At 36.4% G+C, this 17,195-nt stretch overlaps 1 protein-coding gene across 1 annotated transcript in view; it reads left to right on the top strand.

Annotated features, from left to right (window-relative positions):
* The window catches only part of LOC106166631 (dual specificity protein kinase CLK2), a 47,424-nt gene that overhangs the window by 26,411 nt on the left and 3,818 nt on the right, over window positions 1-17,195 (top strand). Inside the window, exons 6-13 of the mRNA XM_087018843.1 lie at window positions 1,881-1,997; window positions 2,526-2,616; window positions 11,101-11,176; window positions 11,435-11,529; window positions 11,754-11,883; window positions 12,396-12,478; window positions 12,769-12,848; window positions 15,687-15,777. Coding sequence (XP_086874969.1) covers window positions 1,881-1,997; window positions 2,526-2,616; window positions 11,101-11,176; window positions 11,435-11,529; window positions 11,754-11,883; window positions 12,396-12,478; window positions 12,769-12,848; window positions 15,687-15,777 — 763 coding nt within the window. The remainder of the gene's footprint in view (window positions 1-1,880; window positions 1,998-2,525; window positions 2,617-11,100; window positions 11,177-11,434; window positions 11,530-11,753; window positions 11,884-12,395; window positions 12,479-12,768; window positions 12,849-15,686; window positions 15,778-17,195) is intronic.

The raw sequence follows: 17,195 nt of genomic DNA on the forward strand, positions 1-17,195 counted from the left end.
AAGGTGAAGCCATGCAATAATTATTCAGTAAATTTGTCCAACATGAGTGAAAAATTTCCCCAGAACTATTTTGTTAGTAATACTTACAAGTGTTGATTTAAATATTCTAAGATTTTAGTAATGTTTCAGAAAAGTATATCGTCCTTTGTGTCTGAACATGGTAAAACTGTAAAAGGCAAAATATTCAAAAAAGTGAATTGTTTGAAAAATAATTTCCATATCCAACCCTATCCAGCAAGACATCTGTTTTTCACGTGAAGTTAAAACATCAATTCACCCGTTTTCCTCAACCCTTGACATTTAACTCTGATGGACTTTAAACAGCACAAAGCACATAATTAATATTTGAACAAGATAAAACGTGTAAATATTTTTATTCTTTTTAGGGAATGACTGATCTGAGAAAATTCTCCTTGATTTTTATTATTATTATTATCAATGATCCTGAAAGCAAAAATAAAAATACAATTATCATAATTTGGGTTTTAATTTAAAAAAAAAATAGAATTTTGATGCCAAATGTGCCATCTGTCTTTTCAAATGGTTTGGTATTTATGAAGGGGTAAAAAACTGAACTTAAGTACATGAATGGCAGCATGAAGGGCTGAGTCATTATTGTAGACATGAAAAACTGCATTTGATTTTGTCACCAGAATAGATTTCAAATATCAGATATCAAAGAACCAGGAATGAATCAGTGTTTTAGACAAGAAAAACTGCATTTGATTTTGTCACCAAAATAGATACCAAAGAAATGGATTAAAAATTGAGTGTAATTAGTACAGGCGGGGAAACTGTTTTGATTACAGATCTTAAATACATTTTTTTAATCAGGAAAAAGTTAATGTTTTTTACAATAAAAAGCATAGAATAAACACAAAAGACCAAAATAACTTTCATGATTCTATTTCCAACAGATTTACAACCAGGGAAGAAAAAAAAAATCCCCCTAGCAGAAAGCCTAGAAGAAGCTAAGAAAATCAATACAGCCTCAGTACGACTTCCTTATTTCCATTTCCAATCAATTGCCAATCAATGAAAAAAAAAAGCATCCCGCTCTGAGTATTGGATCTACTTTGTGCTCATCAGTGCAGAGTCCTATAAATTAAACTCCAACGCCGTATTGTGAAACTTTTCACAATCAAGATGAAGATGTTTGACAGGTGCACTCTGCATGAATGGCGCATAAATCCTGGCTGTATTTTTATCCGTTTCTTTTATCACCTCGAGTCGTGGGTGGGGGAGGAAAATCAGGTGACCTGTCAAACCCAAACATCTGATACTCCTACCTGTAACACACAATCTGTATAAATCTCAGATATGAGTCTCAGTGACAGGTGTGGTGTATTTATATATTATATTTATATACATGAAAGCAGCAAACCGCTATAAAAACGGAACCCGAGCATGTTCAATATGTTAGACGCTGGAGGTACATACTATCGTCCCAGTGGGGGGGGGGGGGGAAGGGGGGGGGCTCGAAAGAGTAAAATATGAATAAAAACAGAGGTTGTTTCACAAAAGTTTTAAACCAAAAGATGTAACGTGGATTAAAAACGCTCCCTTTTCTGTTCCTTCCAAGACAATTATTTTCATTCCCCACTCAATTTTAGAAATAATGAGGATAATTTTTGTTTTCCCTCATTTTCCAAAGACACTTAGCACATTTCTCCCTCTTCTTTTTCAGTTACAGTAAGGCTTAATTTCATCTTTTTTCTTGTCTTTTAAAAACAAGTAGTATTATTCTAATTTTCTCAGGTTTTAAAAAGACAGGAAGGATAATTTTCACCATCCCATTTCAGAAGTTGTAAGGATAATTTTCATCTATTTGATCTTCTTTTAGAGTCAATTAAGATAATTTTCCTTCTCCCTTTTTTCAGAGACAATGAGGTTGCTGCCCTAAAAATTATTAAAAATGTAGAGAAGTACCGAGAAGCGGCCAAACTTGAGATTAATGTCCTAGAATTCATGCACAGTAAAGACCCTGAGGGGACATTGTAAGTAGATTTATCATTCCGAGTGTGATATTGTGTTAGATGTGATACTGAGTTAGGTGTGATATTGTGTCGGATGTGACATTGTGTTGGTTATAATATTGTGTTGGTTGTGACATTGTAGTGGGTGTGACATTGTGTTAGATGTGACATCGTGTTGGTTGTGACATTGTGTTGGATGTGACATTGTAGTGGGTGTGACATTGTGTTAGATGTGACATCGTGTTGGTTGTGATATTGTGTTGGATGTGACATTGTGTTGGATGTGACATAGTGAAGTGCTTAATAAGACATGTTAGATTGGATATTTTTTGGTAAATTGGATATTTAGGAAATTGTGTAAGATTTGCAAGGCGTGGCAAGGTTTAACATTGTGTGAAACATGACTGTATATTAGCTGTGACATAGCTGAATTATGTTTTTTTGGCTCTGAAAGTGCATCAGGTGTGACAGTGTTATCGGAGTGACCTTTTTTTTTCTTTACACACAAAAAATGAGAATTCTTAAATCTGATCTTCCTGTTTATTTCAGCTTATGTGTGAAATTCTTTGACTACTTCGACTACCATGGACACATGTGTCTGAGCTTCCAGATGCTGGGCATCAGTATATTTGACTTTATGGTAAGTCTCTATGAGACCATTCCCACATATATTTAGATCGATCTATCCCCCTGGAGAGTCTCACTAGATTGCTGTCAGCTTAATCGGCTTAAATGTCTGTCCCGCCTACTAAAAGCTGTAAGGAGGTAATTAACTTTAGTGGGCGCTCGGCTCCCTGAAGCTGTCAGCAATTTAGTGTGAACCCCCAGGGAGTTAAGTTGGATCAATCTAAATTTGTGGGAACCCAGTCTATGTTTCTGTTAATGGATTACCAGGCTTGACATACCCATAGACCTAACTTGCCTGGTGCAAGTGATTTCTGCACTTAGGCAACCAGTTTTTTTAGTCGTACTTGGCCATGAACACAAGGGACTTGCTAGTAGATCACTTGTATTTCAGAGAAAATCTGATCAAAAATTACCTCACTGACCTTTTTTGCGGATATTATCTATTGGTATTTTAGTGTTCTCCACATCCCTGTCTCTCCACATTCACTGTCACCCCTTCTTCCCCCCTGAAATGAATTGCCCACAGGGTAATTATATAAGTGCCTGAAAATGGGGTTATGTTAAGCCCTAGATAAAACCATCAATATATTTGACTTTTTGGTAAGTCTCCATTCCTTTGTTAGTGTGATAGCTCCTATGTTACGTTTAGAAAAAAAAAACATTTTTGAAGAAACTAAACATACGGTAAAGTCTTGAAAATTTCGTCGCTTAAAAATTAATTAATATTTTTAATTGTGTAAATCCGACTAATTTTTCAGAATTACCTCTCCCCGACTCCTGGGTATGACGAAATTTTCAAAAATCCGGCCTTTGTGCTTTTATCCTTAGCGACTGTTATCTTTGACCCTCCTATATTGTGGGATATTTATTACTACTTCCTAAGTCATTTTCTGTTGGTAAATAATCTATTTATAAGTGCATCTCGATTAAGTTAAACTTGACTTACTGTACCCGAAAACATGTTGAGAATTATCTTCTCGGTAAGAAACATACCTCCTGATAGAGGAGAAGGATCAAGATAAGCCTAATTTCAACCTTGCATCATAACGTGGACGCGACATGTTAAAAAAAATTACGCACTTGGCAACGTTTGTTGCATACAGGGCTTTCCCAGGATTGAGTGTCAGGCCTTCTAAAATTACCATCTGTAACTTCCTAAAAATTTACAGGGAGTTAAAATAATGAACTCCCGTTGACGATCTTCCGCAATTTAAGTCCCTTGAACTAATATGAAAACTGCATTTTATTATTGCTTACATCGCGAACAATCTCCCGATGAAGATGTGAAAATTGCCTTTTCGTCTAGCAAGGATCGTGAACGATCTCCCTCTGATAAGTGATGTGAACTTACGCGAACAAAGTCCTGAGAATATTACGCGAACGATTCTCCGCCGAAAATATACCGTGAGCGGGGCAGGGGGCGGATTAAAGATAAAATGAAAATGAATATTTTAAAAAAAATCCAATGTTTGTGTGTGTGTGTGTGGGGGGGGGGGGGGGGGGGTTAAATAATGATCTCCCGCTGACGATCTTCCGCGAACGAAGTTCTCTAAATCCCTTGAACTAATATGAAAATTGCATTTCATTCTTGCTTACATCGCGAACGATCTCCCAATGATGATATGAAAATTGCCTTTTCGTCTCGCTCGGATCGCGAATGATCTCCCTCTGACGATCTTACGCGAACAAAGTCCTGACGATAGTACGCAAACGATTCTCCGTCGAAGATATGCCGTGAGGGGGGGGGGAAGGGGGGGTTAAAGATAAAATGAAAAATATATATTATTTATAATATTCAAAGGGGGAGGCGGGGTTAAAATAATGATCTCCCGCTGACGATCGTTCGCAAACTAAGTCTCTTGAACTAATATGAAAAGTGCATTTTATTATTGCTTACATCGCGAACAATCTCCCGGTGAAGATATGAAACGATCTCCCTCTGACGATTTAAAGCGAACAAAGTCCTGACGATAGTACGCAAACGATTCTCCGCCGAAGATATGCCGTGAGAGAGGGAAGGGGGGGGGGGGTTAAAGATAAAATGAAAAATATATATTATTTATAAAATTCAAAAGGGGAGGGGGGTTAATATAATGATCTCCTGCTGACGATCTTCCGCGAACGAAGTTCCCTACATCCCTTGAACTATTTCATTCTTGCTTACATCGCAAACGATCTCCCGATGATGATATGAAAATTGCCTTTTCGTCTCGCTCGGATCGCGAACGATCTCCTTCTGACGATCTTACGCGAACAAAGTCTTGACGATATTACGCGAACGATTCTCCGCTGAAGATATGCCGTGAGCGGGGGAAGGGGGAGTTAAAGATAAAATTAAAAATATATATTATTTATAAAATTCAAAGGGGGAGAGGGGGTTAAAATAATGATCTCCTGCTGACGATCTTCCACGAACGAAGTTCCCTTGAACTAATATGAAAAGTGCATTTTTTCTCGCTTACATCGCGAACGATCTCCCGCTGAAGATATGAAGATTGCCTTTTCGTCTCTCTCGAATCGCAAACGATCTCCCGCTGAAGATATGAAGATTGCCTTTTCGTCTCTCTCGAATCGCAAACGATCTCCCGCTGATGATCTTATGCGAACGTAGTCCGCTACAAATATGAAAATTATCTTCTCGTCTCGTTTGGATCGCGAACAATTCTCCGCTGAAGATAAGAATATTGCCATCTCGTCCCATTCGCATTGCGAACGATCTCCATGTACGAGCCAGGTAATCGTCAAATGGTCCTAAGTTGAACATGGACATGAATAGAAGTGACGGGTACATTTCACTTCGAGATAATATCTTGATGTTTTCATTGTGTCTTCCTCGTTTAGGACAGCCGCCGATAACAATAACGGCGTTACAAATGACAAAGCCGCGGCCTGTGACTTCTATTTACCGGCTTGATAACGCACCTTAAGCCAGGTAATAGTAATGAAACTAAAGACAAAAGGCCGACGTTCCTGCAATTGAGAACGGGAATTCACATCTAAACCATCTATATTGTGAGTAACCGCTCGCAGGGGCGCACTATTGTTCCTATCTCCCATTGAGAGTGTTATCGGCAATGATATCCTGATCGTATCATTGTCTTGAATCAACTGACGCATTACCTTCATGTTTGAGCTGGACAACGCGGCCATATTTGGTGACGAACTTTTCAAAAATTATCGAGTACCTCATTTTCAAGGTTGACGAAGTTTTCAAAGGGAAAAAAATTACGTCGGCGGAAAATCGTCTGCCGACGAAATTTTTAAGAACGACGAAATTTTCAAGACTTTACCGTACTTAGTATCAGTTTTTTTAGTTAATGGTATGTACAGCATTACTGTTAGCGAAATAGGATTTGCAGTCCTCTCATGTGAAGCCAGTATAATTCATTCCAAGAGAAAATAGGCATGTTTTGCCTTTAAGGCATTTTGTTTCAACCTTCACCAGATGGCGTTGATCTCGATTTATTATTATTATTTTTTTTTTATCAAAGGCAAGAAACCAGGAATATAAACAAAGCAATAACCTATTGTTCCCAAGATTGTTCCCTGGGGCATATTGTGTGTATGACAGAGCCCTTAATGGCTGTTTTATTTAGTATTGAATGGTGTTGCACGATGAAAGCACATGATACTTAGGCAGTATCATAGCACTTAATGAGCAGTACAGAAAATGTGGGGGGAAAAAAGGGCATTGCTGTGAAAATTAGAACAAAGCGCACATTGACTGCCACATTATTTTTGAATATTTGAGAAAAATTATTTGTTTATATTCACAAAAACTAATAAGTATCACCAGAAAAAGATAACAAGTCAGATTTACAATTGAACAGTAAGTACTTCATCTGTGAAGGTAAGCGTAAGATTATCTGTGAAAGAGATAAATTTCTGGCATAAAAAAAGAAAACAGTACTCTCTAAGGCTGGAGAAAACTTGTAGTTCTTGCTCCTGAAGAGCTGATGTTGATATCTATTAATAGTACAAGAACCTGGCAGCAAATGGGATCTTGGTGTATCTGTGTATGCTCTTTACTGATTAAAGGGTCGAGAAATACGTCAAATAGTCATTTCCGGAATTGAAGCTTTTCTTGTCATGTTTTGGGAAAATTTAACATCTATTAATCAAGTTTTGCAGATTCATCTTTCACAAATGATTTTTGTGTCTATGTTGTTCTTCAATTATATACTACAGAATAAATTGCCCAAACAGACACCTTGGCATTTTACATTTTAGACATGATTTTTCAATTGTCCATGACATTTCATGTATCAGAATTTACATTTCTTGGAAAAAAGAAGCTACATTTAATGAAACAAGTAAAATAAGGTATGTGCACAACTTGGATGAATCTTTCTTTTGATTTAGAACAGCATTTTATCCATTGTAATTATGGAAAAAGATATGCGGCTTTTTATTAGTGAACGGAAGAATTCATTCTCCTTCTAAATTGAAAATCAGACTGCATTGCCTCCAATGAAAATTACGAGGAAGGGTTTGAATAGATTTATGTGAAGCCTTCTATTTGTCTGAAGCATTTCCATATTTCACATTTTGTATTAATTGAGGAAGCCTATCTGGGCAGATTAGTTTTAAATGGTTGGCAGTTGCTTTTAAGGGATGCTGACTAGCTGCCTAGAAAAGTAAGGTTTAAATATGCATTTGTACTGAAATTTTCAGATCTAATCACTCATGTTGGCTAATTCTATGACTGTACAGTAGTCAATTGTGTTGAGTAATGTAGTCCCCTCTATTTGGCTAAAAGTAATGACATCTAGTTATTCAAGTTGACTAAAGTAGTAGCATTTATAGACTGCTCAAGTTGGCTAAAGTAGGAACATCTAGTCACTCAGGTTGGCTAATGCTATGACTATAGTCAGTGCAGGGGCGGATCCAGAGATATTTTCTGACAGTCTTCCATATTATATTTATTGATCCATCCTCCATTTTTTTACCGTCTTCCGACAGAAAAAAATAGATAACTGTCAATGTAAACTTGAAAATCTGACCGTCTTCTGGAAGACCCAGAAGACGGCCTAAATCCGCCCCTGCAGTGGTGACTAACGTAGGAACATATTTAGTCCCCTCAAGTTGGCCAGGTTGGAACTTATACTCATTCGGGTTGGCTAAAATAGGAACATTTAGGGTCTATTCCCACAACTTTAGATCGATCTATCACCGCGGGGAGTCTCACCAGACTACCGTCAGATAATCCCCCTTAAGTGTCCGTCCCCGCCCACTACAAGCTGTAAGGGGGTAATTAACTTTCGTGTCCGCCCGGCTGACAGCTATTCAGCGGGAACCCCCAGGGTGTTAGGTCGATCCAAAGTAGGTCGATCTAATCTATGGAAATGGGGTGTTAGCCTTCAGGCTAGCAAAATGATAGCTAATTTGTTAAAAAAAATTAACCACACGAGCTGGTTCAAGTAGTAAAATCTTGCAATTCAGATTGGGTAACCCCCTTCCCTCTCTCTCTTCCTTTCTCTCTCTCTCTCCCTCTCTGTTCACAGTGGTGATGACTATATTACACATATGAGTTGGATCAATGGAAAAGAGACAGCTCAACAGAAGATAATGGGTATCTTTTTTTCCCCAGTGTGCGAGTATGCGGCATATAAAAGGTTTCAAGGTTTATCTTATATGGCTTCTTGCTTTGTGACCTTTAGGGAACTAGAGAAGTAGGGTAATGTGATAAGAAAGATGGCTAAAGACCCGTACATTTTGAAATCTCTCCTCATAACACACATGTTCCTGTCTACCTATTTATTATTGCTCAATAATTCTAGTGTATTTTAGGTAGTTTGTTTAAAAATTAAAAGTTATAATAATAGTTTCTTCAAACTGCAGCTAAATTTAGAGGTAGAAAACATCTTGGGAAAAATGAAAATATTGGAATCCAAGTAACTCTGAATTTAGCCTTTGTTTGAATAATCTATTATTCTAACTTTAAGTGCATTGCACAGCTGATGAAAATCTCTCTTGGTTTTCTTCCAGAATTGCCTGACTAAGGCTGTTGAGACCTTTTCATTTTGTCTGTTTTCTAACAGCACTTAGCGCTATTTTGAGTTGATCTGGATTATTTGCAGCCTTTTCAGAAGCGTGTGGGTTCTGGCTTTGTGGTGGTTAGTGAAAAGCCTATCCTTAGTCTAATTTTGGGTATAACTGCGTTGGTGATGACCCTGTAGAAAAGAGTACAGTTATTCTGGGTCTATGTCTTTGTCAGAAACCCAAAATGTGAATTCTATGACCCAATCCTTGTTCTGATGAGCGCATTCGTTCTCAATGTTGGAATACAGGTGTGAAGGCATGAATTATTAGCTCTTCCTTATCTCAGATGTCTGTGAGTGTAGGTTTTTCATCTCGGTAGCATGGTGTTAAATCTAGACGTCAAACAAAAGATTGGATTACATTGAACTGCACATAAGCACACTCAGTCTTAATGATCCGCAGACTAAATATGGCTGATCCCACTTAGAAGCGGTGCTGCTTAATCCCCTGATGGTCTCCCAGCCTCCACATGCGCCATTTCATGGATTAAATCTGGGTTCCAGGCTTTTACTGCAGGGCTCCTGCAGAGACGGCATATGTGGAGACAGGCAGTCCATCAGGGGATTAGTCTGCAGTGCTTTTAAGTGAGTCGGCCATATTAAGTCTGCGGATCTGTTTGTCTGAGGATCACCTTGTTCTGAATGCGCTCTTATATCCACAATAGCTTTATTTACTAGTTAGAAGTGATTTTAAATATATTATCAATAAATACATATTTTATATGGGATAAAACAAGGTAAATATCATTTGGACCAAAATGATGATACTCTTAGGCTCTATTCCCATAGATTTTAGATCGAGCTATCCCCGCGGGGAGTCTCACTAGATTACTTTCAGATAATCCGACTTAAATGTCCGTCCCGCCTACTACAAGCTGTAAGGGGGTAATTAACTTTCGTGTCCGCCCGGCTGACAGCTATTTAGCGTGAATCCCCCAGGGAGTTAGGTCGATCTAAGATAGATCGATCTAATCTCTGGAAATGGGGTGTTAGGGATAAATAGTGATATTTCCTTTGTGTTCATACTTAAAAGACACCCTGTTTATCTGGTGTAGCTATTTCTACCAACATTAGAGATGCCCTGTACTTTCTTGTTACCTTCCATTGCTAGTCACACCACAGAATGTGTCTGCTGATAATTGTAGTGTCAGCCAACTCTGCATTTCATTAACTCGTACAAAGCTTGACATTTAAAGGTAGCAGTGATGTTTAGATAGGTTAACAGATAGACCCAATCGGGAAAAGGTTTTTTTTTTTTTTCTTCACTCTTTGATTAGTTCCATTAAAGAAGCATTGCCAGTTTGTTTACATTATGGTGTGTTATAGAGGACATTTTTGCACAGTTTGAGTTGGAATATCTTCCAGGTGCACTGAAATCTTCTCAAGATAGATGTTGATGAGGTTGAGGTTGGAAAGTAAATAGCGGAAGATGAAGGTGATAGGTTATACTTGGTGTAGACTGAATGTTTTACCAATTCTCTTCCTGAAGAAAAAAAAAATTAAAGTACTGTTGCAGGCCTCAAAAAGCATAGAGAGATAGATATGTTATGATATTAATGCAGATCAAAATGCTTATAATATGATATAAATGCAGATCAAAATGATTATAGAATAATTTATCATCTTTTTTTTTTTTTTTTATTGTTAATTTATTTTGAAATTGCTGATTGACTTACAATAATTTCACGCTTTAAGGCTGCACAAACGGTGCTAGAAAGTAAGGAGGAAGGCAAGATTTTCAGTTTTTAATGAATCGATGCTAAGTCAGCTCAGTCTGTCAGGTTCAGTTTTAAGATATTACTCCTGCGTAATAATGCATTTAACAGCTTCCCCAAAAATTTGAACAGGAAATTGAGAGGTGCACATGGTAAAGGTTGAGCATCTTTTAAATGTTACTGGATAATGTGGTCTCATAGATCTCAATGGATTGTAAAACACATTCATTAAATCATTTGAGCTGTGACTTGGATACACAGGAGGTATCATCATCTGGAATAGTGGTAAAAGATGCCCTCCTCCCTCAAAATAATAATAATTATAATAATAATTAAGAAAGGAAAAAAAAATATGCTGTTTTTGGAATCAGAATAAAAACCATGATTCTTCTTACAAGAAGTACAGTTTGAAATATATACATAAAAGTAATCAAAATGCTTTGCCATTGATTAAAGTAGCCCTTTGAACACAATAATTGTATACTAAACAGTTCTGCATGATGTGAAAAGTGACTATGTTACCTGTGTGAATATGAAAAATGATAATCTCTTGGCTGGAGTTAGGACACTCGTATGGAAACACACAAGATATGTGTAAAAAAGACATTTTTTTCAGAGCTTTGATGAAACATAAGTTTTTATATGTGGATTTCATTTGTGTATTTAAAATAAATAAATCCTTTGTTGATATTAGATATTTGTTATTCTGTAATTTAACTATTTTCTTGTTTTGTTTTCCAGAAAGAGAACTGTTACTTGCCTTATACACTCAGCCAGGTGCGGCACATAGGTTACCAACTCTGTTACGCTGTCAAGTGTAAGTAGAACAAGCCAAGAGAATTCTTAAATTCTCTTCCAAAGAAAAGACATCAATTATTATGATTTGTAAATGTATGTGTGTGTGTTTAATATTTAGCAGCTCGGGATTTAGTTGAAATTGTAATCACTTCTTTCCTTCCGTATAACTGTTTATCCTGACAATGCTATCTAAATTTATATTAAAAAAAAAAAACTATTGAAGATAACTTGTTCACAAACCAAAAATATCATGTTTATTTATACGTTGTATTTGCAGTTATGCATGACAATAATATGACACATACAGACTTGAAGCCTGAAAATGTCCTGTTTGTCAACTCTGAATATGATATCAAATACAATGCCAAAAAGGTAAAGATTAAGCGTCTTTCTTTAATAATTCTCTTTATGTACTAATAATTAAGAACAAAGTGGCATATAAATGAAAAAGTTTAAAAAGTTCTAATGATGTTGATGTGCATGTTTTAACTTAAAATGTGCTAATTTTGTCTTATAATTGTGCTACTGAGACTATTGATTGTGCTACTAGAGAATAACGCTTGTTAAACGTACTATTTCCCCACATCTTCTTGCAGAAGAGGGACGAGAGGACAATCAAATGTAGCGATATCCGTCTGATAGATTTTGGCTCAACGACATTTGACCACGAGCACCACAGCACGATAGTCTCCACGCGACATTACAGAGCCCCTGAGGTCATACTAGGTAATATGAGGCATAAAATTATTGTGTTGAATTTAGGTTATTGATGATTGAGATATCAAAAAAGGTCATCCCACAGAATTTAATTTAACTGGCGAAGAATTATTACAGCAATTTATTTTTGAACTAGAAAATAAATAATATTATTTTTAATTGTACTTTACAATCCTCAATTTTTATTATTATTATTATTATTATTATTATTATTATTATTATTATTATTATTTATTTGTTCTGTTATTATCATTTAAATAAAGGGCAGAGGATCAATTTCCTTAAGTGATAACTTGATTTTTAACATTTAGAATATATTCCTTAATGTGTTTATAATTTTAAACTAACAAATTTTTTCTAATGAAGTATACAAGATAAAGATCTTCATGTAATATATCTGACTTAACAAAAGCCTTTCTGTGCATTATTACTTTCTGCTTTTTGTCTGTGCATTTGACAGCTTTGCTGCCTTGTCATGTCATATATTTGTATATATAAATATAATCCACTTCCCCTTCCAGAACTTGGCTGGTCTCAACCTTGTGATGTGTGGAGTATAGGCTGCATTCTCTTTGAGCTGTACACAGGGTTTACACTATTCCAGGTGAGATTGTGCTAGTGGTGCTTGTTGATTGTGTAAGTTGTGTCTTATGATTGTGTTAGTTGTGCCTTGTGGTTAATTTATTCTGTGTGAAGTGCATTTGGTACATTTATTTTTTTGGGCCAGTCTGTTTTAGTAATATTGGATAATGGATGTGTATTTTTACGAAATATTTCGAAATCTGCAGCTCTGTTTGATAAAAAAGATCAAACTTTCGGATCACAACAAAATCTTAATTTATTTATTTATTTATTTATTTATTTATTTATTTATTTATTTATTTACAATTCCAGACACATGACAACAGAGAGCATTTAGCAATGATGGAGAGGATACTGGGTTCCTTGCCCTACAGAATGACCAAGAAGACAAAGTAAGTGTTGGCAGCTCTTGGGACAAAGGCACTAGGTTGAAAAAACAGGACTTTTTTTACACTCAAACAGAGACAGCTTTGTTTTGTTGGTTACAGTGATAGTTTTTTTTTCTAACTTCGGAATTTTTTAGCACTGTTATTACATTGTTTTGCCAGATGCCATCTTTCGGGGCGAACTGAACATTTAATTGACTAGCCAACTAACTAACAGACAGGCTGGCTAACTTTTAGACTGGCACCAATAGACAGAGGTGTTAACTGATGGACTGACAAACAGGCTAGCTAACTTTTGGACTGATTGCTTATGGGTTAAATGAACAACTGACAAAAATACAGACAAATTATTGAAAAAAAAAAACTGGCAAAAATTGTTTTTCGTCTTATATTTCTGATGCTTCCTTTAACACATATTTCATATTTCAAATGATATTTTGTTGCTACATTTACCTCTGCTTTTGTTTTGCTTTGAACTTTGTGAGCTTTTGGACAGCCAGTGTTCATTGACTGTTTGTAATGGTTACGTTTGAATGTGACCTCTGATATTTTTTGTCCGACTAATACTGCATTTGTTCTCCAGTCACATTGTTTAAAGATGTTCTATTAATTCTTCAGCCGTTAACAATGTTTGGGATCATAACAAGCTTAACGAGAAAAGGAACTTTGTGTGGCAAATGTTTGTTTTGCTGTGTTGGGCTTATTGGTTTAAATTAGGAGATTTTAAAGAAATATTCTCTCAGACACCTATTTCAGATTCATTTGCCATGTCTTAATAGTAGATTTTTAAAATTCTGTATGAGATTCTGTGCATAAACATTTTCTTGACTCTTTATCTGGATTTACAATGCTATGACTTAAGAGCAAATTGATGAAAAAGGAATTATTTCTCTACATATTTTTCCTATCTATGAGGCATGCCATGTTATCAAGATCTGTTAAAATTTGTACCTGGTGTGAAAAACAGATTTAGACTTTGAAACAGTTATATTTTTATTGTCATCGCTCAAAAAAAAATGATGAAAAATGACCAAATTCCACCATCCACTTTAAGTTAATTCTGGAGAAGTGTCATTTTAGTTATAACATTGTAAATCCTGTAATAAAAGTAAATTTCATATAATCTTTTATATAATAATAAATTGGTTAAGTTTTGAATTTGAAAGGACCTGCATGCTTGTTGGACAGGGATTTCCCGTGAGTGGGACTGGGGGGGGGGGACTTTCTGTGGGAAATAATAGAAGATTTTTTTTCTCTTGGGGGTAGGGAGGGGGTATGATAAAACCTGTGCACAGGGAGTAATATAAATGGGCATTGCCAAATAACTTGCATTAGAGCACACTTATATAATAAGCTGCATCAATGAAGATTTGGTTGTGCTTTTTACTATGTCAGTTATGCTTTAATGACTTACAGCAGATTGAAAAAAAAAAAAAGATTGTCAATTAGTTGATGTTTAAACGGGCTTCTCTTGTGCTTTTTGCAGCTCTGAACTTTTTTTTTTTTTTTTTTTTTTAGCGGCTAATCTGTTACATTGAATGACCTTTGGTGGTTTTGTTAACTTGATAGAAGCATTCGATATTTAACAGCATAAATACATATATATATATGTGGAAGGTTGAAAAGGAAAATACTTAATTTTTCCGTTGTTTGTCATTTTGCACCCATAGTATGTTTCATTTGAAAAGGTTTAAGTTTCATTTATTTAATACTTCGATTACTAGCTTTTTTCCAATTCAGTGCAAGTTTTAGCCAAATTGAAAAGGCAAAGGCATGTTATAGATAGAAAGCTCTTAACATTAGGTACCTTGATACATAACCACCCAAGTAGTTTTGTACTTTAAGCTGTTGCTAAGGCTATAGTGCTGCCACCCTGAGGCTGTTGCTGAGGCTATAGTGCTGCCACCTTTAGTTGGGATCCAACAGTTTTAAGCATCTTGATTCAAGATTATTCCAGGGATTTTGGAATGAAAGTCTTTCAAGGTGTCTTCTGTACATTTATTCTATTTGTAGTACAAATATGTTCTGTTCATGTCGCAGATAAATCTGTAAAACTTAGCAGACTATAATCTGAGTGGACTATTTCTTCAATCAGTTTGTATGCTCTATGTTCAATTCAGACTGGACTATTTCTGGCACGGACGGTTAGAATGGGATCATAATTCTCCCGGGGGCCGTTACGTTCGACAAACATGCAGGGCCTTATATGTAAGTAAGCTGCCTCCCTCACACCCATCGTGTGTGTGTGCGTGCATGCATGCACATTCAGAGGCACGTGCAGTGTGAGGTATGCATGCTCCAGTTGGATGGGAAAGATATATATCCCAGAACCCTTAGCTAGGTCAAGCTGGGACCTGTAAGGGTCAGAGTTCTGTTTTTACATTGACAGGCCTTCTATATCAATCTTTGCTCATGCTAACATATTGTAACTTTGGTATTGAATTAATAAAATTATTGAAATTTTTATGAAGAAAAGAAGAGAGGAAATTTTGTTTAAGGTGCTTGATTTTGACATAGAAAATTATTTTTGAAAAAAAAAATCCTTTTTTGACTTGAGATCTTTGTTACTCCCAAGTTAACAAATATACAAGACCACTTTTGCATTGCTTAAGTTTTATTTTACTCTCTTCAAAAGTCAATCGTATATCTGAAAAAAAATAAAAAGTGTGGGAGGGAGGTGGGATTAACGGAAACAAAAAAAAAAAAAACAACATGGTATAAAGTGAGCAATGTAATCACCAGTTAGCCTGATCAGTGGTCCAACAGAACTGCTGCCTACACAGCTCCAGGTATTAATCTTGCATGACTGCTTGCTCACCCCACATTTGTTCTGTCTCTTTGAAGAAAACAGAAGTATTTCTATCATGGCCAGTTAGACTGGAATGAGAAAAGTGAGCCAGGAAGATATGTGAAAAACAACTGCAAACCTCTCGGGGTAAGTGTATGTGTGTGGAATTTTTTTTGCCCTGATTTTATTTCTGTTATAACTTCTCACAGTGAATATATAATATAGCACTTAAGGCAATTACCTTTAACTTGAGTTAATTTTTCATTCCAAATACACCAGAGGTTTCTTGATTATGCACTGAATATTATGTTGCTTTCAGCACTCTTCTATGGTGGCTTACATCGTAGAATTCACACCAAACTGTTACATTATTTTGTCACACCAAACACAATGTCACATTTATTTCTGTCCCTCATGCAGTCCAGTGTCACACTACAGTACAACAGATTGTCACATCTAACACACTCATCACTTTCACACTAAGCTTTGTCACAACAAACACAATATGTTATGTCACAGCCAACACATCCAACACTGTCACAACTTTATAGTAAGCTTTGTCACACCTAACACAATATGTTATGTCACAGCCAACACATCCAACACTGTCACACCTTTATAGTAAGCTTTGTCACACCTAACACAATATGTGATGCCACAACCCCTCTGTCTCAAGTTTGGTTTTTATGACACTGGCAAACTGAATTCATTCACTGTCACAGCTAACACATTCACCACTGCTACACTTTCTATTCCAAACACCCACCACTGTCACACACTGTACACTAAGCTTTGTCACACCTAACACATTCTCATCTATCACATAACCCACCCACCACTGTCACACACTGTACACTAAGCTTTGTCACACCTAACACATTCTCATCTATCACATAACCCACCCACCACTGTCACACACTGTACACTAAGCTTTGTCACACCTAACACATTCTCATCTATCACATAACCCACCCACCACTGTCACACACTGTACACTAAGCTTTGTCACACCTAACACATTCTCATCTATCACATAACCCACCCACCACTGTCACACACTGTACACTAAGCTTTGTCACACCTAACACATTCTCATCTATCACATAACCCACCCACCACTGTCACACACTGTACACTAAGCTTTGTCACACCTAACACATTCTCATCTATCACATAACCCACCCACCACTGTCACACACTACACTAAGCTTTGTCACACCTAACACATTCTCATCAACAACAAGCCATCATACCTAATGCACTGATGTCAAAATATAACCTGTATCTCACATGACACAATTTTTCTTTTCACCTTGAGCAGAATACTTGAACAATACAGTCTGAAATGGTACACTGAGAGGCTCTAACAAGTAACAAGTTGGATTCTTGCTGTTTAGTTAATGAAAAGGTCATGTGCAGCACAAAGATAGCATTAAGGTGACTCTCTTATGTAAAAGTCAGGCAATTAAGTTGTCAGTCTCTCAAAGAACCATTACAGACTGTATTGCGTTAGTATGTGCAAACAGCAAAAACCACAACATCCACTTCAGTACAACTGACATGTA

Source organism: Lingula anatina, chromosome 8, assembly GCF_051362555.1.
Source record: "Lingula anatina isolate TDL-2025a chromosome 8, LinAna3.0, whole genome shotgun sequence".
Lineage (NCBI taxonomy): Eukaryota > Metazoa > Brachiopoda > Lingulata > Lingulida > Lingulidae > Lingula > Lingula anatina.